Source organism: Stegodyphus dumicola, chromosome 5 (assembly GCF_044657685.1).
Source record: "Stegodyphus dumicola isolate Sdum_Otavi_A_Nest chromosome 5, ASM4465768v1".
NCBI lineage: Eukaryota > Metazoa > Arthropoda > Arachnida > Araneae > Eresidae > Stegodyphus > Stegodyphus dumicola.
In genome coordinates, this window is record NC_140772.1 from 50,328,461 (window position 1) to 50,351,369 (window position 22,909).

The 22,909-nt window shown below is 32.7% G+C and overlaps 1 protein-coding gene and 1 non-coding gene across 2 annotated transcripts in view; one reads left to right on the top strand and one right to left on the bottom strand.

Annotated features, from left to right (window-relative positions):
- Window positions 1–16,529: 16,529 nt before the first annotated feature.
- Window positions 16,530–16,602, bottom strand: TRNAR-UCU (transfer RNA arginine (anticodon UCU)). Its single transcript has one exon. It is a non-coding gene; the product is annotated as a tRNA-Arg (tRNA).
- Window positions 16,603–16,791: 189 nt separating this feature from the next.
- Window positions 16,792–22,909, top strand: part of LOC118189807 (uncharacterized) — a 72,838-nt gene continuing 66,720 nt past the window's right edge. The window contains exon 1 of the mRNA XM_085816641.1: window positions 16,792–17,221. Coding sequence (XP_085672767.1) covers window positions 17,185–17,221 — 37 coding nt within the window. The 5' untranslated portion in view covers window positions 16,792–17,184. The remainder of the gene's footprint in view (window positions 17,222–22,909) is intronic.

Genomic DNA, 22,909 nt, shown 5'->3' on the forward strand with positions numbered 1-22,909 from the left:
CGTCGAAAGAGACATACAGAGGAGAAGGCTTACTTGTAGGGGCTGGGATAGGTATGAATAGCTATACCGAAATCTACGTGACTCCTGATAGTTCCGTCACAGTTGTCCGATATGACGACGAAGTTATGCATCCCTTGTGCGTCCTTTTATCGCCGCAGTAGGTACTGATACGATATTTATGGATGATAACGTCCGCCTCGCATAGAGTTGGAGTGATGCGGAGTTATCTTTAGAGTGAAGCCATTTTACATCTGCCGTGGCTTGCTAGATCACCAAACTTGAATCGCATAAAGCATGTGTGGAATATGCTGGGACGATGGATAGCAGGTCGCAGTGGTCCGACAGGCACCTACCACGAGCTCCGACATGCATTACTAGAGGACTGGGAACTACTGCTACAACTAACAATCAACGACTTTATTGCCAGCTTGCCTAGCCGTTGTCAAGCATGCATTTTAGCTAGCGGGTATCATAGCGGTTATTGGTACGATATTTTCCCAACCGAATTTTCTTTGAAATGGAACTGAAATTCTTTCAATTGCATTTCAAAGAAAATTATACGTGGGTGAAAAACATTGTCAAATTTGGTGCAGCATTAGAAGAAGTGGAGTATGCGGATTCCAAATACTGCTTTCAAAAGGCAGAAAATTTAATTCTTGAACATTGGAACAATCTGCCGCAAAACGTTTCGGCCAGAAAAACATTTATAATATCACTGCTTACAATGTTTGGATCTTCATACGCTTGCGAGTAGGTGTTTACGTCAATGATTCTGTAAGAAACCGCCTTGGTTCAGATTTAAGTGAATATCGTGTATTATTAAAAACAAGTTATGACCCAAATATAAATGACATGATTAATAAGGTTCAGCAACAAATGTCGCACTAAATGGTATTAAATGCATATAGTTTTTGAATGTAATATTGTATTTGTTTTAAAATATTAAATGAAAGTAATTTGAAAAATAAAAAGTATATTAAGCGTCTTAAAGAAAACACAATTCTTTTAAGTGAAAAAATAAAGGAAATTAATAATATAATTTGAATTATATTCATATATCGAATTTTTCATACTACAAAAAACTAAAACCATTTAATATTGATTTTCTTTATTTTTACACTTACAATAAAGGGCTTCCGCTTTAGGATACATTATCTTAATACTAAATTGAAATATTTTTTAAATACTGTTAATTCAATTTACATTTGATGCAAGTTAATAACTAAACAGCAAATATAGTTTCAAAATACAATTCGACAGTTTGAAATCAAACCAGGTTAAAGATGATTTTTAAAAGGAAATATAGAAAATGGCACGCCGGACGCGTAATGGCAGACCGCACATTGAGTTGAACAGTGTTAAACGAATGTCGCATTCTGCGCATGCCCAGAAAACAATTTGGCGTAATTACTGTGTTGGCGCGATTTGAAAAGAAGATAAATACGGTATATGGTAGATGTACCGCCATCTGATTGTAAACAAATCTGGCGTTTAAATCTTCGTAGAGTATAATGTAAATTACTGTGTTAAAATACTATTTTTTGCTGTACTGCTCAAACAACTAGAAAGCTGAAATTATTGCGAAGTAATGTGAAGCAGTGTTTGCATTCAAAATGTAAAATATAATACCTATGAAATTCTGCACATTCCTTTGGAACTGTACAAATTTTCGTTCAGAAAAAGACTGAAATTTAGGATATATTAGTTGAAAATTTATTCATTATACTCTTAAGCAATAAAAACAATTCAGGATTTACCATACGTTCCATTCGTACATACATAAAGAAACACTGAGGAATATAACAAGTGCTTGCAATTAACACTGAAGAAATTTTACAATTCCTTAATGCTAGTTATTAAATTCTTTGAAATGAGAAAATAAAAGCGCGAATATACACTAACAAACTAAGCGAGATACTCCAGTTTACAATTGCTGAATTATAACATGTAAGCAAATTACATTTAGATAACGAATTATTACGAACATATGTTAACAAATATTAAATGCACTGTTATTGATAAATTACAATGAAATATATATTAGAAAAATAAGCAAGTGCAATCGGTATGGATGCTAAAATAACTAATAAGCAAAGTTCCACAACATTACAGTTGTAAACATCATTCGAACACACTCGACAGCCATGTTGATCACGAATAAGCTAGCGTAGGGTTGCTTAGTCGCCAATATTTCTCCCCGCGCCAAAGGTACGCCATCAAGCATTCGCAGTAAGCGAAATTTGCTTAACATTGTTCAACTCAAAGTGCGGTCTGCCATTACGCACACCGGACACAGGGTTAAACAGAAGGGCTAGGTCATTCCTATGTGTCCTGTAAAGTCCTAATCATATTATGTTTCGGCTACGCGGGACTTGACGTCGAAAGGGACAATTCTATAAGAACCTGCACAATTCCAGGAAACACACGTAGCTAGGTTACAATTCTTATTTACTACAAAAACTTGAACGCCAAACAGTCATCCATTATCGCTCAAATCGGGATCACGTGATCCTTCAGAAGCAGAACTTTCGTCTGATTGGTTGTCTCTATCCGGGACCAGAGACATTTTCTGTGAGGTTTGAAAAAATCCCGCGTAGCCGCAACATTGCTTCCGTAGCTAGGCGGGGCCCTTTTTTCTAGGAAACCTCCTGTTTAAACCAGTGCTACCAGAATCTCGTTTCTCAGAAAAGTTCCGTCTAGCAGGGACTGTAGCCATGTGTGATAAACTTTTTATCACTTCTAGCAACAGTTCCCGCTAGACGGGACTAGGGTTATAGGTTTATAAGCACACATGACATCTGATGTCTCAAAAATTCAATCTCCAAGAGCTCTGTTGGTATTGGATCGTAATTTGATTCTAGTTCTTTACATTTGGTATGTTAGTCTTGAAGAAAATCTGAAAACCAAATTGCTATTTTTCTGTTCTTCGAATCTCAGTTTCTTCTTTTAACTAATTCTCAGTTATTCGTTCTTCCATAGCTGGATGCTTTCTCAAGTTTGGATTGTTAACATTATTGTACTTAATCTTTTAAGTAAACGGTTTATTTATTTATTTATTTATTTTTATTCGTTGTTTCTTAATCTACTTTAACTGTTAAGCTTACTTGAATTATTATTATTAATTGCTGAAAGATTTTTAAGTTAATATTCCGTTTTAACTATGCAACTTATTTCACTTCTTCACATTCTGTTTGCTTTTAAAATACATCTGCTTTCGCTGTTAAATTTATTTGTGTTGTTATTTAGAATATGGTGTTGCTTTGATTTTTTAAGTCATTTCATTTTCTAAGTTCTTAGTAATTATATTAACCAACAGAATAAAGTTCAAATATATAAAACACGGGCCACAAACCTATACATTATCGCTTTGGAGCTAGGGGCAAAACTGACTTCAAACTTATAGAGCAATAAAATCGCTAGCATAACCTTGTTAAACAGTATAAGTGAAAAACTTCGTTTTACACTCATTTTACTATAATTTTTAGCCCGAAGGGGCAATTTGCTCAGGACTATTAATTTCGTCTTGGCATTTTGTGTTGATGCACTATAAACGGCAAATCATTTTTTAAATTTTTGCCACCAAATATTACAGTTCTGTATTATATTTAAAGAAATTAAATAATGAAGAATCTGCATATGTTTCTCGTACTGTGATAAAATAACGGTACCTAGAGCCATCACATTTTAAATAACGCAGTCCTCCATTCGAGTATGGACATCTGGAAGCCCAAATTTAAAATTTGGAACTTTTTTTATTATCTGTTTCATATTTTGTATGGTGTATACGAGCCAGTTTCCCTTAGAAAGTCCTCCACGAAGGCATCTCTTCCCTTAAGCAGATAGCCCTCGAGGCTTTGCCATAATCACACACATATATTTTGTAAAACTTTAACGAATTTTTGATTAAGAAACTCAACGGCAATGGCAACACTGTCGGGGGAGGGAAAAAAAACACATGTTTATCCCCAGCGCGCAAGACTGTGTATCAGAAATTCTAAAGATAGGCTCTTTTAAAGTTATTTTGAGATACTGCTGATATTGAATCTTATTATTTAAGTGCGAAGAACATGACATTTAATAAATAAAAGTAACACACAAAACTTAAAAAAAAAAAAAAAAAAAAAAAAAAAACCGCCCGTTTAGGCGCAATATATAAAATATGAAATTTTTCATTTTTTCCCTCCCCTCTCAGTTCCCCCCCCCTTTCAGTGGGTTTTTTTTTTTTTTTTTTTTTTTTTTTTTTTTTTTTTTTTTTTAAGTTGGTCTATCTATCAATAGCACAATTCTGGGATCCATGAGTTTTCAAAGAAAATTTATCAACTCTGCCTTTACTCAAAAGTGTGGCAGCTCGAGTTCAAGTTCAAATTTTATAATCTTTTTTTAAGTTTGCATAGGTCACCTAAGTTGAAATTATTCTGACGGAAAAGAGAAAAACTGCTGACGTGTATACTAAACACATAAACAAACGTGATCCTTAAACCTATTGATTTTTTGTTCGAAATTCTAATAAAGAAAGATATCTTGGAATTTTGTAAATGCAATGCGATAGTTATTTCAATTATGAACAAACGTTTACGTCTTCGATTCTAAAACTTTGTTTTGTTTAGAATGTATACATAAATTATTCCGAAAACTTTTTCATTTTAAAATTGATCAAGTAGCGTTGAAAATTAAAAGTTATGGAACAAACACAGTAGACGCACTGTTATCCGTTTTCAATCATCAAATTATGTTTATCAATTTTATGTGCCCTCAGTTTGCATTTATACAACTTGCTATTGAGCTTTTGTCTTGTTTGCTTTCATTTTCTCCATCCAGTTATCTAACATGGCTATTTTAAGTCAAGCATGTTGAAAGGTAGTACTGAATTTTTCGTATTTTCATAATCCGCGCTTTAGTTAACATAGGAGCTATAATTTGATTTTGGAATCCTACTCATTAGTAACTAAAATATTAAACAAAGTAGTTAATGAAACACATGAAAATACAAGCTATTAGCGATAAAAATTGAGTGCACCTGCACTCATAGGCTATGAACACAAGATTAACAGTTACCAACTTTTATTTAAGTCTAAACAAATAATTACTTTTTATGATAAATTAATTTTAGTATATTCATTATATTAACATATACGAATTTCAGGATATCTTAAAAAAAGTTAAGCAGCAAAAAATAGTACAAGGTAATGATGGAGTAGCGGAAAGTCGTGGAAACGCAAAGGCATAATTTTTAAAAGCACATGTTTGTCAAAAGTAACAAATTTGTAAAAAATCGCACCATCTGGCAACATTGCAAGTAAGAAGAACAGCAGAGACTTTCACCTCCAATCAGTAGAGTAGCAAGCATAACTGTCGCCCGGGGCAAAATACCTTTTTGGCGCCCCCCCCCAAAAAAAACTTTTAGTATATAATGTGTAGAATATATTCGTAATACGAAAATAATGCAAATAATAATAAAATGTCGAATCTGCCATAAAATACTCTAAAATATATTAAGAATAGTCACTACCTAACTGCACTAGCCTTGGATTCGGAAATGCATCTGTATCGGCGGAAAAAATCGGACATATGATGATCGATCTAGAATTAGTTAAAAAGGTATTATTTATTTTATATATCTATTTACATAAGTGTTTTTAAAAAGTACAATTTTTAAACAATTGAAAGTTTAATATACATTATAGATAAATAGATATGTGGCAACTTGCCTACTACAACTCAATTCTGCCAGTCTGGTAACCCATAGCAACCAAAAACAAAATAATATTTATTCTATTCAATTGTTATAATTATTTAACGATCTGTCTCAAAAAATTGTACTGCCATAATTGGTGACCCGTATTTATTACGAATAGCAATCTTCAATGTTGCACGAATATGGAGTTTATATGTCAAAATTTTGAGCACCAGTAAGTTATCCAGTGTGATGAGATACAAGTAAGACATTTCACCTGTGATTTCAAGCGTTGTGCCGCATTCCGATGAGTCAACATATTTCTGTCATAATTTCAGCGGATATATGTATCGCCTGCTGCATTTGAGCCGCCAATTTCTCTGATTTCAAGTACCAAGAAACTGTGTCACTATATACATACTGATTATTTTTCTATACATGTTATTACTGTGCAGATTTGAATAGTCTAAATTGGTTGACAACGATGCTACTTCACAATTGGCGCGAGTGGCAGTTAAGCCACCACCTTTTTGTCGTCGAAACCCATCGTTATGGTTCATTCAATTGGATGCACAGTTTAAATTGAGTCATATTACTGCCGACGAAACTCAATTTTATACAGCGATCGCCGCGTTAGAATCAGAGGTACTGCAATCAGCTCGTGAAATAATTTTGAATCCACCGGCGACGGACAAATACAAATCTTTAAAAAAAATTTATTTATGTTTATGAAGAATCCGAGACAGTTAAAATCAAGCAGCTGTTGCACGATTTACAGTTCGGTGATATAAGGCCTTCTCAGTTGCTGTCTAAAATGTCAGACTTAGTCGCCGGTAACCTAACGCATAACATTCTTAAAACATTATGGATAAATAGACTCCCATCTAATATGCAAACCATTTTAGCTGCCAGTAGCGAGCCACTTAAAAATCTTCCCGAAATCGCTAATAAAATTCACGAGCTGGCCGTTTCTGCGCAAATACACACAGTGCAGGCTCCTGGTCCAGGTACTGTGGGATTACAGGCTCAAATTGATGGTTTGTCCAAACAGGTTGCTCAGTTAGTAGCCATCCAAGCTGAACCTTTTCAGCGCAACCGCTCCAAATCACGTGGTCGAAATACACGTCGTAGCCCACTGAGGAAACCTTATGAAAGCCCTCCTCCGGGTATTTGTTTTTTACCACCACAAATTTGGAAACAAGGTAAACAAATGCCGCTTAATACGCTTAATACCTGTTGATTTAGGATTACGCCGCAACTTCCAGTGGCCATTCATTATTGCTACTGTCCTATAATTGGCGCTGACTTTTTACAAAAAGTTTCTTTGCTTGTCGATCTTAACAATCGCCGTTTGATCGATTCCACAACCAACTTAACTTATCCGGGAGTAATTCGCAATAGTCAAGATTTGAGCATTAAACTGATTTCGGGTAACTCCCCATGGCATCAACTTCTCAGAGAATCACGCGTCCAGTTATGGATATTTCTGAACCCAAGCACGATGTACTACATTATATTGAAATTAACGGACCTCCAATTGCCGCTAAACCAAGACGCTTACCTCCGAACAAGCTTAAAGCCGCCAAACAGGAATTTCAATACATGATGGAACAGGGAATTTGCCGTCCTTCAAAAAGTTCATGGGCCAATCCGCTCCATCTAGCTCGGAAACGAAATGGTAAGTGGCTATTATCGCCGGTTAAATGCAGCTACAATTCCTGATCGTTACTCAGTCCCGCACATTCAAGACTGTATGTAGGTTTTAGAGGGAAAAACTATTTTTACAATCTTTGATCTTGAGCGGGCGTATCACCAAAGGCCCGTTAACCCAGCTGAAACTGGGATTATTACACCTTTTGGACTATTTGAACTTCCGGTCATGACTCTCGGCTTATGCAATGCTGCTCAAACGTTCCAACGCTTCATGAATCAGGTATTAATCATTTTGATGACGTCTTAATAACCTCCTCTTCAGAGCAAGAACACCTATCACATTCGAGAACAGTTTTTGAACGTTTCAAAGGTACGGTGTCGATCTTAATCCCTCCAAATTCGTTTTTGGCCAACCAAGAGTATCCTTTCTTGGTCATGAAATTTCCGCTGATGGCGTTCGACCCCTTCCAAAGTCACCGCTATCCGCGATATGCCTGAAACATCTACAGCGAAGGATTTAAGATTTCTTGCTATGCTCAATTTTTATCGACGTTTCTGACCTCATGCAGCAACCATACAAGCACCTCTAAATTCGTTTTTGGTTGGAAGCAAGAAAAACGATAAATGTGTTATAACCTGGACCACAGAATCTCGCGAAGCGTTCCAAAATTGCAAAAATGATTTAATTTTAGCAACAAATTTGCAGTATCCTTCCGCATCTAAACCATTATCACTCTACGTTTATAAGGTATTTCTCCCGCTTTCCTAGAGTACTCCAGAGTTCGGCTGGTACTCCAGAGGTTCGCGGTTCGATTCCCGGCGAACACGGTTGCTAATTTTTCAATCTCTCTTGCTTCCAAATATCCTAGCCCGAACTAGAAGGGGTGTTGGATGAAGATTCTCCCCACCTAGGATTTGGAGATTGGGTCTCCTAAAAACCCCAGTCGCCCTTTAAAAAGGGGAGTATATGAGGTATTTCTCCCGCTTTCCTACCCTGTCTTCGTGGTGTAGTGGTTCTGCACGCTGGGCCGGTACTCCACAAGTCTGCGGTTCGATTCCCATCGAAGGCGTTGTATATTTTTGATCTCTTCTGCTTCCAAAAAATAACCTTAATGTCTCTACACGTTGACGCATAAACAACAGGTATAGGAGCAGTTTTATAACAGAAAGATCAAGAATTATGGAGACTCATATTTTTCTAAAAACCTCTCACCAGCACAAACCAGATACAGCACTTACGATCGCGAATTATTAGGAATTTATGAAGCTGTCAAATATTTTCGACATATGCTAGAGGGACGCGTTTTCATGATCTTCACAGATCACAAACCCTTAACCCATGCTTTTCAATAGGATAAAACTTCTCCTAGTCAAATGAGACACCTAGACTTCATAGGGCAATTTTCAACAGCTATCCCTTATATTGAGGGTTCGCAGAATATTGTTGCAGACACCTTGTCTCGTATTAAAGAACTAGCCGTTCCTTCGCCAATAAAGTATGCTACCCTTGCGGATGAACAACACCGGGATTCAGAACTACAAACCTTCTTGAAAAGCAAATCTTCCACCAATCTCAACTTGCAGAGTATGCAGCTGTCACCTCGAAAATCACTTTATTGTGATGTTCAGGATTCAAGATTTCGACCTTATGTTCCCTCCGGATTTCGCCATGCCCTTTTTAGTCAGTTACATCGTTAGTCGTACAGTTACTCCTAAGGATGAATCTAAAGTTGCTGGTTACGCTTTTCGCCCCCCTCCGTATTTGGTTACATTAGTAGATACTATGGGAAGATGATGTATAGGACGTGCTTGAGCAGTTTACCTCAGTATTTCACTCTTATTGTACTCGCTGTCACTTAACGCACATTTAAGAACACACTTTTTCCTTCCTGCGAGGATAACTAACTGTAACCATTGATAACAATACGCTAGATACGATGGCATGGCGAGAAATTTACGCTTTTCTAAAAAAACTCCCCCAAATTTATTGCCCTTCTTAAAGGGTAAGGTTTCTGCATGTGAGTGAAGGAACTTTACTTGAGTGTCTCATGTTCTCATGAGTTCGTATTTCTAGGGAAATAGAGTATTGCAAAGTCTGCTTATTGTTAAACTAAAACGTTACGAATTCTAATTTTTTTCCTTGAAATTGTAGTTTTGTTTTATAAGAAGAAGTACCGGAGCTCATCTCATTTAGGGCTCCGATGCGCTCCGGCTAGAATTGTAATTTATTTTAAAAATTGAGAAGTACCGGAGCCGGCCTCCGGTGGGTTCCGGTGCAATTTAAGCACTGGTTGATTGTAAATATGTGAAAATTTATTTTAATTTGCTGAACGAACGTTCATAGTTAGCATTTGATAATGAAATAGTAAGTAGTATTTGAAGTGCGACTCTTAGGTTTGGAAAAACATTTTCTCTATAGATCTGTAGTGGAGTTTTAGGTTCCGTTTCTTTGCTACTGCGGAGTAACGTCGTGCAGTCACATTCACTGCTCAAAACAATTAGGGGATATTGTGGGTTCGGTATGAAATAACCATATAATCGACAACATTTTTGAACAAAAGGAAATAGAAGGGATTATAAAGGAAAATCATAACGTTTATAAAGATGGGAATATGCAAATTTTGTCTGTGACGTCGAAAACTATGCGTTTTAGATAAGGAGTAAGGAGCGACCTGCAGTATTCCTTTTGTAATAAGAGATTAAAAACAATTGACATGAGTTGAATGTTTCGTAGCAGTGAATATGTAGCCAGGAAGGCCATCAGTTGTTTACAGGAGAGTCAAACGCAATCCATTGTAGCGGAAGCGTTAGGATTTTCCGAAAATATCATTTCCAGATTATGGAATCGGATTTTGGAAACTGGATATGTTTGAGAAATTCGGGACAAGGTCGTGTTATCGTTTTAAAATAAGAAGCGGGAGATATACGTGCATTTCGTTTAAAAAAATAGAAATATATCTCTACTTTGGAGAAATAAAGTGGTCAGGGAGAACGTTTTGGTTGATGTATTGCAAACATTTTTTACACATGTTATCAGACAAATCAAGAAAATAAATAACTAATTATATTATAATAGTTATTAATTTTAAGTATATTTTCCAGAAATCGATCTAAATAAAAACTGAAATTTTCCGGAAAATCTTGTTTGGAGACCATTTGGCGCCCCTCTACGAGCGACGCCCGGGGCATCATGCCCCCCCTTGCCCCCCCTCGCTACGCCACTGCCTCCAATATAAGACTGGACATTTTTTTTTTTTTTTTTGTGAAACGTTGTGCTCTTGAAAAGGCTTGAGAAAGAATTAAAATTATTTCAATAGATTACGATGGGAAGTGTTCCACTTAACAAACGATTCAGGTCACGAATAACGCTTTGGAATTTCTTCATTACGCGTAGCAACATTATTTGGCGTATAAGAACATTTTTGTACAATAGATGGCGCCAGCATACAAAGATTGTTTAAAGGCATTCGTTACATTATTTACCATCTTCAATTTAGTTTCTTTTTGGTAAAATCAGCATTTAATACTTTTATAATGAAAAAAAAAAAAAAAAAAAAAAAAAAACTATTTTTGCACGAACACTTAACTAAAAACGAATTCACCATCCATTTGGTAGTTTCTAATAAAAGTGCGTAACATATTTCCGATAAAATACCATAATATAATAGAAAGTATATTTCGAATAAAATGTAAAATGTGTAGCATATTTCGAAATCTGCTACAGTTATACATACAACATATAACAGTGTTTAAATATTCAGAATAAATGTGTGCAGAATGATTTCCTTCTAAAAAAGAGAAAATTGTTTGCTTCTGGAAATGCATTAAAAATTTTCAGCTAAATTCAACGCAGGGATAAAAAAAATTCAATTTATAGTTATTTTTTAATCTGTTTAATAAATAATATCAAAGCAAAAATAAATTAACTCTATAATTCAAATTGTATCCATACAGGTAGGGTTAAAAAATTTTAAAAAATTCTAAAAATAAAACTATTAACAACAAAGCAAAACGCTTAAAAATCTAATAATGATAATTTCAATTCAAGTGGATCGAATACAAAAGACATAAAACAGAACCACTACAACATATGGAAATTTTAAACGAAAGTTGTGAAAATAAAAATAAAGAAGTAAAAAATCTGAAAACTTTCAGATTTCATATTACGCCCAAAGAATTTTTAATTTTTTTTAAAGCGTTTTGTGTCTTATCTTTATTTATTAAATATCACGCTCTTCGCCCTTAAACCGTAAAATTCAGTTCAACAGCAATATCACAATATATTTAAAACCAGTATATCTTTAGAATTTCTAATACACAGTTTTGCGCGCAGGAGATGAAAACTTTTTTTTTTTCCCTTTTCTTTTCCAGTGTTGTTGTTGCTCGCTTTGAAATTTTTTAGTTTGTTAACCAAAGATTCGTTAAAGTTTTACAAAATATGAGATAGATAATAAAACAAAGTCCAAATTCCAAATTTGGGCTTCCAGATGCCCATATTCGAGTGGAAAACTACGGTATTCAAAATTTGATGTCTCTAGGTACCGTTGTTTTTTCACAATGCGAAAACATACATATATTCATGCAGATTCTTCATTACTTAATTTCTTAAAATATACCGCACTACTGTAATATTTGGTGGCAACATTTTGAAAAGTGAAACACCGTTTTATAGTGAACGACGCAAAAAGGCAAAACGAAATTAACAGCTCTTTTGGGCAAACTGCCTTTTTGGGTCAAAAATAAAAATAAATGAAAAGAGGAGCTAGTTGTTGATGTTACAGATTTCTAATGTACTATTGATACACATTTTAAGATCCTCGTCTTTTTATTTTTAGCCCTAAAAAGACTTCAAGACTGGAATGGGATTTTGAACATTCTTGAAATGGGAAATTTTGTGTCATTCACCATAAATGGCTCTATCACTTTTCAAACTTTTGCCACCAAATATTTTTGCCCTGTATTATTTTTGAAGAAATTAAATAATGAAGAATTTGCATGTATGCATGCATGTTCCTTGCATTGTGAAAAATGACGGTACCAGGACCATCACACTTTAAATAAGATAGATCTCCATCAGAACCTGTGCACCTGGAAACCCGAATTAGCCCACTTCGCGTTAGCCCAGAAGGGCTATTAGTCTCGAAACGACATGTTGCGTCGAATTACTTTAAATGTCCGAATCACTTTTCAAATTGCTGGCACCAAATGTTATCGCCTTGTTTTATATTTAAAGGAACGAAAAAATGAAAAATGTATATGAATACATATATGTTTCTAGCATTGTGAGAAAACAACGTCATCAAATTTTGAATAACATAGTCCTCTAGCCGAGCATGGGCACCTGCAAGCCCGAATTTGAAATTTCGAATTTGTTTTATTGTCTATTTAATATTTTACAAAACTTTAACGAATTTTTGATTAAAAACTCAACATTTTCAAAGCTAGCAGTGGGTACACTGTAGGGAATAAAATATTTTTATCTGCAGAATGCGAGACTCTATATTGGAAATACTACAGATGTGCTATTTTTAAATATTTTTAGCCCAAATGTGGCATTAGCCCAAATTCTCTCGAAAGGTGTATGTATCTGTAAATGGAAAATAAAACGCCTGTTTAGGCCTAATATAAAATCTGAAGGCCTCTCAAATTTTTCTTTCTTTGTTTTTGACAAAATTATATGTTTTGCATTTTGTAAAACTTTAATAACTTTTTTTATAAACAAACTCAAAGTTTTGAAAGTGAACAGTAGCAATACTGAACGAAATAAAACATTTTATCTCCAGCGCGCGAGATTGTCTATCGGAAATTCTACAGATATGCTGTTTTTAATATTTCGTGATTTTGCTGTTGAATTGAATTTTATGTGCGTAAGTGCGAAGAACGTAATATTTAACAAATAAAGATAACACACAAAACATTCCTAATAAAATAAAATAAAATAAAATAAAATTAAGAAAAAAAAGGGGGTAAAAAATCAAAGCTCTCAGATTTTATACTACGCACAAAGGAGCCTTTTTCTCTTTCATTTACACACATACACGTTTTGACAGCATTTGGGATAATGCCCCTTTGGCTAAAAATATTTAAAAAAGCACATTCTTAGAATTTCCGATAGATAGTCTCGCGCGCTGGAGATAAAAGTGTTTTTCTCTTTACAGTGTTAACATTGCTCGTTTGAAATCGTTGAGTTTTTTAATCAAGAATTCGTTAAAGTTTTAACAAAATATGATATAAACAATAAAACTAATTCAAAATTCTGGCTTCTAGATGTTCATATTCGGGTAAAGGACTACGTTATTCAGAATTTGATGGCTCTAGGTACCGTTGCTTTTTGTACAAGGCGAGAAACATACATACATTCATGTAGATTTTTCATTATTTAATTTCTTTAAATATAATAAAGGCGATAAGATTTGGTGGCTACAATTTGAAAACTGATGCAACGCTTTTAGTGATTCAACTCAAAATGCCGTTTCAAAACTAATATGCCCTTCGGGATTAACGTCCCTTTTCGGCTAAAAAGGAAAGAATCATCAATTCACACAAAACTCAAACATAAGCACTTCAGCAACACGTGTAATCCAGGTTTAAGTCCGTAAAATTTAAACAAGTGCTTTGCTGCAGCGCCGCTTAACAAAGTGGAATCAGTGAGTGACCAAAGGTGTCAGTGAGTGACCAAAGAGTCCAAAGAGGCAACTTAAACATGTGTAAACAAACATTGTGATAAAACAATGGTACCTACAGCCATTATATACTGAATAACATAATCCTCCTGCGACTATGGGCATCTGGAAGTCCAAATTTAAAATTAATTTTATTGTCGATTTCCTATTTTGTAAAACTTTTACGTATTTTTGATTAACAAACTCAAGGATTTCAAAGCGAGCAATGGCAACATTGTACAGAAGAAACATTTTTATCTCCAGCGCGCGAGACTGTGTATCCAGAAATTCTAAAGATATACTCATTTTAAAATTATTTTGCGAAATTGCTGTTGAATTGAATTTTATGGTTGAAGTGTAAAGAATATGACATTTAATAAATAAAGGTAACACAGAAAATGTGAAAGAAATGCCCCTTTGGGCGTAATGTAAAATCTGAAAGCTTTCAGATTTCTTTTTAATTAGTTTTTAATCTTGTTTGCTTGTTTATGATTTTGTTGCAATAAAAATGTTTTTAAAGTTTTTAACCAACCTGTATGGATTCAAAATTTACACATTTTTTATTTTTTTCTGTATTGGACTGCTTATATTTGCAAGTTTTATTTCGTTACGGGGACTCGGTCTGCTGAAAATAATAATACGCTTTAAATTTATTTATGTTTTTGATACTATAATATTGCAGTTATTTTAGACTGCTCGTTTTGGCCTGTAGGGGTTGGACTGATAGAGACACAGATTACTTTAATTGTTTTCGTAGATGATTTTAAGCTTTAAATTGTGTCTTTATTTGTTTAGAAAAAGGTTACTTCTGTCGTTGTACCAACTCCCTGATGACGATGGAGCGAAAGATGTTCTTATTTCATTTTTGTTTTTGACAAGTTTTACCTCCTTTTCTTATAGTTTGCCAATGTCCTTCTGTTTTTTTTTTTTTTTTTTTTTTGTTTTTTTTTTTTTTTGTTTTTTTGCATATGTTTATTCGGAATTGAATTTGAGATAAATTTTAAACGTATTATATATATAGCAAAATTTATTTTTGCTATATATATATGTAAGATAAAAAATATGTGAATTAAAATTATAATTTAAACTCCCTCTTTATTCTAAAAATCGCAGTAACTTCTCTAGATTGCGTCATTTCTAGATCATTCTATGGCCTGCACAGCTCTGATGACGTTATAATTGGGAACTGAAACTACCTTGTAAACCGAAACTTTTCTCTTCGCATGCGTCCATCTTTCATAACTACGCACTTCAGTTTCTGTCTGTGCTGTCCTTGGACGCAATTTCGCTACTGCTGTAATGTAAATGTTCTTTAACAGAGATGATTGAAGTGCCAAGTGATCTGTGGCCACATAATGTCAATTGGAAATAAAAATGGAATTAAAATCGCCTCGACTGCCAAGTTTTATTTACGAAGCCAACACATTAGCTTACGACACAATGAAAATACTTCCTCTTCAGTATAGCGTAACTACGCATGTATTTTCCTTTTCTCTATCATATATACAGTGGCGTAGCTAGGATTCCAGCGCCCGGGGACAACTGAAGAATTTGCGCCCCTTTCTGTGTGCCATGAATCGAAAACATTTCATTACAAAATTTCGTAGCATCAATTTGGCGCCGCCTGCATGCTGCGCCCGGATATATATATATATATATATATATATATATATAATGATAGCACAATTCTTTTTGAATACTTGGTGATATGTAACAGCACAATAGAAGCACTCATGATAAGAACACTCAGATGTAGATGTGCAGAAATACTGATGGCGTAGATACTTGATGCTTAGAGCGTTAATGCATTTAAAAGAAGAAACAATCGTGACGGATTAAATTCCTTATTTATTTAAATTCACATTTTCGTGGACACAAATCACTTGAATACAGTTTCATTATTTGTTGCTATTTAACGTCTGAACTCAGATACATCTTCCAAAATGAGGGGTTTTAATCAAGTTAAATTTGAAAATGATGCTCTAATCGATTCTTGCAGAATTCTAATCCTAAATTCCGTCGTCTCAACTTCTATTTATAACTGAAAAATTATTTAGATCTGAATTATTGATCTCAAATTATTATACATCTATCGCAACTAAAACAGTTTTCGCTATTATCGAAAGGCTATTAGGCTATTTTTAAAAATCAACCATGATATAAACCAAAAATCTATATAAGCCAGCTTTAATATAAAGAACTGTAAATTAAAAATTTTGAAATCAAATTAAAAAAATAATATTTGAAATAAGCTTTGTTTATGATAATACTTCATTAAATTTTAGTTGGGTGAAGAGAGAGTTATTTTTTAAAATTCTATGTTTTTAGATCCATATTTATTAATGATGTTAAATTGCTGACCCATTCATTACCCGAGTAATAAAATCATGCTATGAAACAAAAAACAATTATCGGTTCTACGTGTTAATAATGTTACACAATTGATAACCTGTTAAAAAAGGAGTATGCAATGTAATAATTAATAATCAGTAAATTAAATAAAAATGTACCCCAAAGCAACAAGGATACTATCGTCGTAGCATCCCTGCCGGGATTCGAACCCGGGACCTTTGGATTAGAAGTCCAACGCGCTATCCACTGCGCTACAGGGACTACGTCTAACTTTTAACTAAGCAGAGAACAGTAGTTTTAACACAAATTTTCTTATTTATTATTTGTATTCAGTTGATTGTTAAAATATTCATTTCCTTTTTCTTTCATTCCCAATCAAGAATTGGTATCTTAGTACAAATATATTATACAAAGAAATATAATTTCTAAAATGTATGTAGTCACGTTATTCGTGAGTTCAAAGCAAATCATTGTTCTAATTTACGCTTTACTTTTGAAATTCTCTTCCTAAGAGTTGTTTTTACATTTTCTAGGAAAGACACTGGTATTGATTTATTTTGGAGATGCAGATCATAGTTTACCGAAGATATCCTATTTTCCACCCTCAGAGTCTTTAGAATTACAATTTACAACACGTGTGCTATATTTGCCATTTAGACATGCATTTTCTAATAATGAGTTTCTCATAAGTGGGAAAAAAAATCAAAGAACGTCCTGGAGAATTAAGTATATACGTAGTTTCGCAGTATTTTTGTTTACATATTTACGTATCTGTTTTCACTGTATCTTTTACTTAAGTAATAGACATCTTCAGCAACGTTTATCGTTAGAGGTGATTGAAAAATGGATGAATTATACAGTAGTGATGATTCTGCAGATGGTGAGTATGTAAAAGCCGGCTTTTTTCTTCTTTTTATTCATAAATGGGATCATTTCCTAATATATTTTTGAGTAACATTGTATACGTATTTTAGTCATAAACTTGCTGTTTACTATTCGGGAATATTAATATAATACATTATTTTTTGTGAAATACCTCTGTTTGTTCGCCGAGATACAATAAAATTTGGCAGTAAGCTATTTGGAATTAAACGGTTGACAGAAATTAAATGTGCATTTATTATTATTGTAATAATGTTTATTGTAAATTTTCATTATGAATAAAATTATGTTGTAATATATCTGGGAAAATCAGGTGTCTTGTAGGTTTTAGGCTGAGTAATGACAGACAGTTTTTATTGTACAAAATGTTTATATTAAATATGTGTATGATCTGAAAGAATACATCTCATTTACATAATAATGAAACGTAGTTGGATCAGCAGAAAAAGATACTAAGTTTTTAATATTTTTTTTTGTTTTGGTTTGGTTACTTGATGCTTAAATTGACTTTATACCAGCATTAATGATCTGCAAAATTTAACTTTCATTTGGTACTAATACCAATATGTTCAACCATCCTGTGTCTTTAAAATACTACAAGTTTCTTTTGTTTTAATGTTCATGCTAAGAGTATTTTTAACATTTTACTGCAAATGAAATAATTTTATTCTTCTGATATTGTGGAAATCAAAGAACTTGTGCTAGATAAATTTCTTAAATAAAAGGGGTGGGATTTGCCATTAGGAAAATGCATTTTCTCCACGATATTTTTCTGTATTTAAAGATCTTCTTAATTGAACATTAATAGGTGTTCAAAATCCGAAGATTTTAAAGGGTATCATCAAAATTAATTTACTGAGGATGTGCAAGATACTAAACAGATCTGATGCTGCTCATTTCGATTACATGAGAATCAACGTATAATTTTTATTATCAAGTATGTTGTGAAAGTTTGTAGGTCTTTCAGTTATTTGCCACTCTATTTTGATACAGTATTATTATATAGAAACAAAGATTTTCAGTATTACTCATCATTATTAATTATTCTAGGACTGTGTTCATAATCAAGTACATGATTAATCTTTCCTTCACTCTTTGCTACTGTCTCAACTCAATTGTTTACAATCTTAATATTTCAACCTAATCTAAATTATGTGTTTTGTTTCTTTGCTTATATTTATTATCTACAAAAGTATCATAAATTTTTTTCTCTAACTTAATTTTTGTTAAATGGAAGTTCATTTAATTTCCAGTTTCCTCTTTCAGCTTTTAATTTTAGCTAATCTTTGTAAATAGCTTGGAACTTAGAAAGAGCCCAACTTCCTATTATCACTCTACAAATATTCGCTCTGCAAGCTTGTACCGCTCTTCACCTGCTCCTAACACTGGTTCTGGATTCGTACTATTATCACCTATTCAATTCTTGCAAAAGAGCACTCTTTCATCATTGTGCTAACAATCATAGAAAGTTGACTGATGAGCTACAGTGGAATACTGCATTCATCCCAAGGACAGTAATTTGACAGATACTGCAATCTTTAATTCTTTAAATACTTAATTATCACATTATTGTAACACATGTAATTCTACATAATAAATAGCTGTAAGTTTCTTTGATTTTTCGTACAAATTAGTTACCATACTTTTTTATGCTAAAAGGCATCAGATTTTTTTGGAAACAGTCCATTGGTGAGGGAAAAAACCCAGGGAAAGTTATTCCTGGTTAATCTGCTGCCTATTTGATTCACTTATTAAAATATTTAAAATTAGTCACAGATCAAACAACATTTGAAAAAATGATTGGAAGTTGATTTCATATTTGGACCATCAACAATTTGGGGAAAGTGCAGAATGACATATGTTTAACAATTTCACATACTTGGTATCCATGTATACATTGACCTATTTTCATTAAAAAAAAAAAAAATCCCAGAATTGCACAAAAATGCCATAGTGCATTCCCTTGACTTTATCCATGAACACATCGATCTATTTTCACTTAAAAAGTCAAAGAAAATTGACAAAAATCCAATTCTTCTTACTCTTGTAAAAAGCGCCAAACAAATAAGTGGGCGATTTTGCACTTTGAAAACAGATAAAATTTTCTGTACCATCTGACCTATATTATTACCAGAAGCATGAGTTAAATATATTTATAGTATATGATAAATTATTTTTTAAAAGTATATTTCTATGCATATTTTATGATAGAAGTATGAAATTTATAAAAATTAGAGTAATTTTCCAAAGCCATTGTTTCTATGTATTATCTCTTAGGTAGTCTGTCTACCCTTGCTTATTTGAATACAAAAATAACATTGATGGAGAATATCTAAAATTTTAATATATAATTAAATAAAAATATGCTACCAATATAGCAAGTCTATTATTATGTAAAATTAGCGGAGATTCTGGTTTCAAAATACATTGTTGCTGTCCAAAACACATTGCATTTGTGTTGACCATTTCAAGATCTTCAGGTATTTCATATTTTTAGATTTGTTAATATATTGGAAATACTTGAAGTGTTTTTTTTTGGGGGGGGGGGAGGACTAGATTGTTTTAGATATCTTTCCATTTTTATTATTTGTATTGCTCTTTAATGCTGCCAACCAGTTGAACCATATAGAAACATTCAATAATATTTATCGTAATATTTTAAACTAACTAGACATATATATATATATATCTAGTTACTTTAAGACATTAGTGCAGTCATGATGTCATTTTGAAGTTATAATCGACAAAATATGTTTCTTGTGGTCATTTTGGAAACTTTGACATTTTAGGGCATAAGCCTTCACTAATTGCAGAGTTCTTTCCTTTTAAATAATCATCCGTTACATATTATTTTATTAATACTTTATTGTATCTGAAAAAATAAATTGCAAAATATAGAGTAATTTCTTTTTTCTCTAAAATTGCCTTGCTTCCGCCCTAGGAAAAAATTTCGACTGTTAGCAAAATGTTTATTTCATGGGAGCTGTAGGGGCAAAAATTAGTGAAATATGATAGCATACTTTAATATGGAACTTGTGAAATTTGAAAGTGGGCATATTTTGCTGTTAACATCTAGATACTGTCAATAACTACCAAAGCCAACCTTTTAAGAGATGAAGATGAATATTTCATGAATATAATACACAACTATTGTTTATATTTGATGTCTGGGTAAAACAGAGAGCAATGATATTATCTTTGGAAGTTTGTTTGTGGAAATGTTTAAAAAAAAAGCAGCCATGGGATGTATGTAATGAAAGAAATGAAATTTCACAAATTTAAATTATGTAAAAAAACTTTACAGAAAACAGTAATTTACAAATGTAATTAAATTATAAAATGTCACACACATTATATTAAGTTAAAAGGATAGTTCCAACACTGTAAGTACAGAAGTGTGCCAAGTAATATGTATATTGTCTCTAGTCACCATAGAGGAATTATGATATACAACATATGAATATATAAAGTTGCAGTATCTACTTTAGGAGTCCATTTATAACTTTCAGAGATGAGCTCCAAGTTATGAAATTTTATTTAACTTTTTCAGGTAGGTTTGCTAAAACACTCCAGTTGCGTAAAGTGTTAATGTAATATATAATCAATGAGAAAATTTTCTAAAGGTCTGAAGTAATGAAAATCACATGACAAAAGCAATTTGATACCAGGATATATGTTATTAAGCAAGAATATAATGCATCAATTTGGAAGGGATGTTTTGAGATTAAAACAAATTTATGGTGTTTTCATTTTTAAAAATAAAATGTAGTTATGTTTGTGAAATAATAAGATTTTCTGAATTTTTTCTTCATTGTTATGAACTGATATTGCCAGCTTTTAAGTGTTGTTTCAGGCAATCATGCTTTCGAAATGCTTTTAGATTGTGCATAGGAATGCAATAATAAAAGTGTTAATCTAAGAACAGAAAGCATATGCCTAATAATTCATATTGTTGAAAACTGGCTATTTGTTATATAAATAAAATGTTGATGTGCATGTCAAAACTATGAACATCACTTCCTTATAGAGTAAATAAATTAAAGAACTTTGTTCCCAATGAAACTTCAATAATATAGTTACAACGCTGGCTGAAATACTATAATAGATAAACAGTTAAATATTTTTTTCGTATTAAAATGTCCTGAAAAACCATGTCCCCCTGGAATATGACTGTTACGGATGGAATATGTCCTCTAGATTTAATAGCAATAAGTTATGTATGTCCAAAATTATCAATGATGCGCATGATCTTCATTATCTATGTCCTAAATTATCAAGATAATTTGAGAGATAATTTCAAAAAATTTCAATGATGCTCATGATCTTCGTTATCTATGTCCAAAATTATTGGGATGATTCGAGAGAGTTTCGAGAATTTTCAATGATGCATGTCAACTTCGTTATCTATGTCCAAAACTATCAAGACAATTCGTGAGATAGTTTCAAGAATTTTAAATGAGGTGCATAAACTTTGCTATCTATGTCCAAAATTATTAGGACGATTCGAGAGATAGTTTCAAGAATTTCCTATGATGCGTCTGAATTTCATTATCTATGTCTAGACTTAACGGGACAATTCGAGAGATAGTTTCAAGAATTTCCAATGATGCACAGTTTACTGATTACTAAAAAATTCTGACAGATTCCATTAGGTGCCATGCTGAAATACTGTATCAGTCAGGGCCATCATGAGAGATACTGATTATTCAAATACCCCTGAAATTGCAATCATATTTCTTTTCTTTCTTTCTTTCTTTCTTTCTTTCTTTTTTTTTTTTTTTTTTTTTTTTTGTGAATTCTTCTATACTGGGTATCAGTAAAAATAGTCAAAGTTTTGGGAAGAAATGTTTAATGATTTCTTAGGTTAGGATCCAAAGATTCGAATGATCTCAGTATGTTGGTACTTATGTTAATTGTATGGAGAAACAAAATTACTTTTAAGAAAAAGCCTTAACAAGTTAATAGCTTTTTTTTAAATAAATATTCTTTCTGAAATTAACAGTTTCTCTGCAGTGCACGTTGATGTGTATCATTTAATTTATCCTTTGTAAAACACTGCTCATGAGCTAAAAAAAAAAAAAAAAAAAAAAAAAAAACTCTAAATTTTCTTTTCAGCAATGATTTGTAATTTACTCAAATAACATTTTTTTATGTAATTGAAGACCAATGAATATGCTTCCGATTCATATTACTTCTACTAAAATAAAATAACGATAATTATAAAGGGAGAGGTATAAAAGGCAATCAGAAGAAAATATTTAGTTCAGAAAAAAATATTCCTCTACCTGAAGAAAATTACTCAGTTGCCCAGTACAAGAGTTTCAAATTTTTATTTTCTTGGGGCTTAGCTTTTTTGAACACAAAACAGTTGATATAAGATGTATTTATTCATATTTATATGTAATCATGTTAAGCACATATTCATTAATTTACTTCAAAAGTTTCTTTATATTAAAAACCTGTCTCATCATTTTTGAAATGATATAAATTTGGCCTTGCGGCTCTGGAACGTTCATAAACTCTACCATCGTCTTGAAGTTTGGCCATCCCTATTATATATATTTTAGCATCGCTAAAACATTATTTATCCTTTTATATTTTGTCAGTTACTCTTCTTCAAAAAATCTTTTTCTATTAAGCTTTTTCTTACTGTTGCCATTTACCATTTTTTTTTAACTCAGTCTTG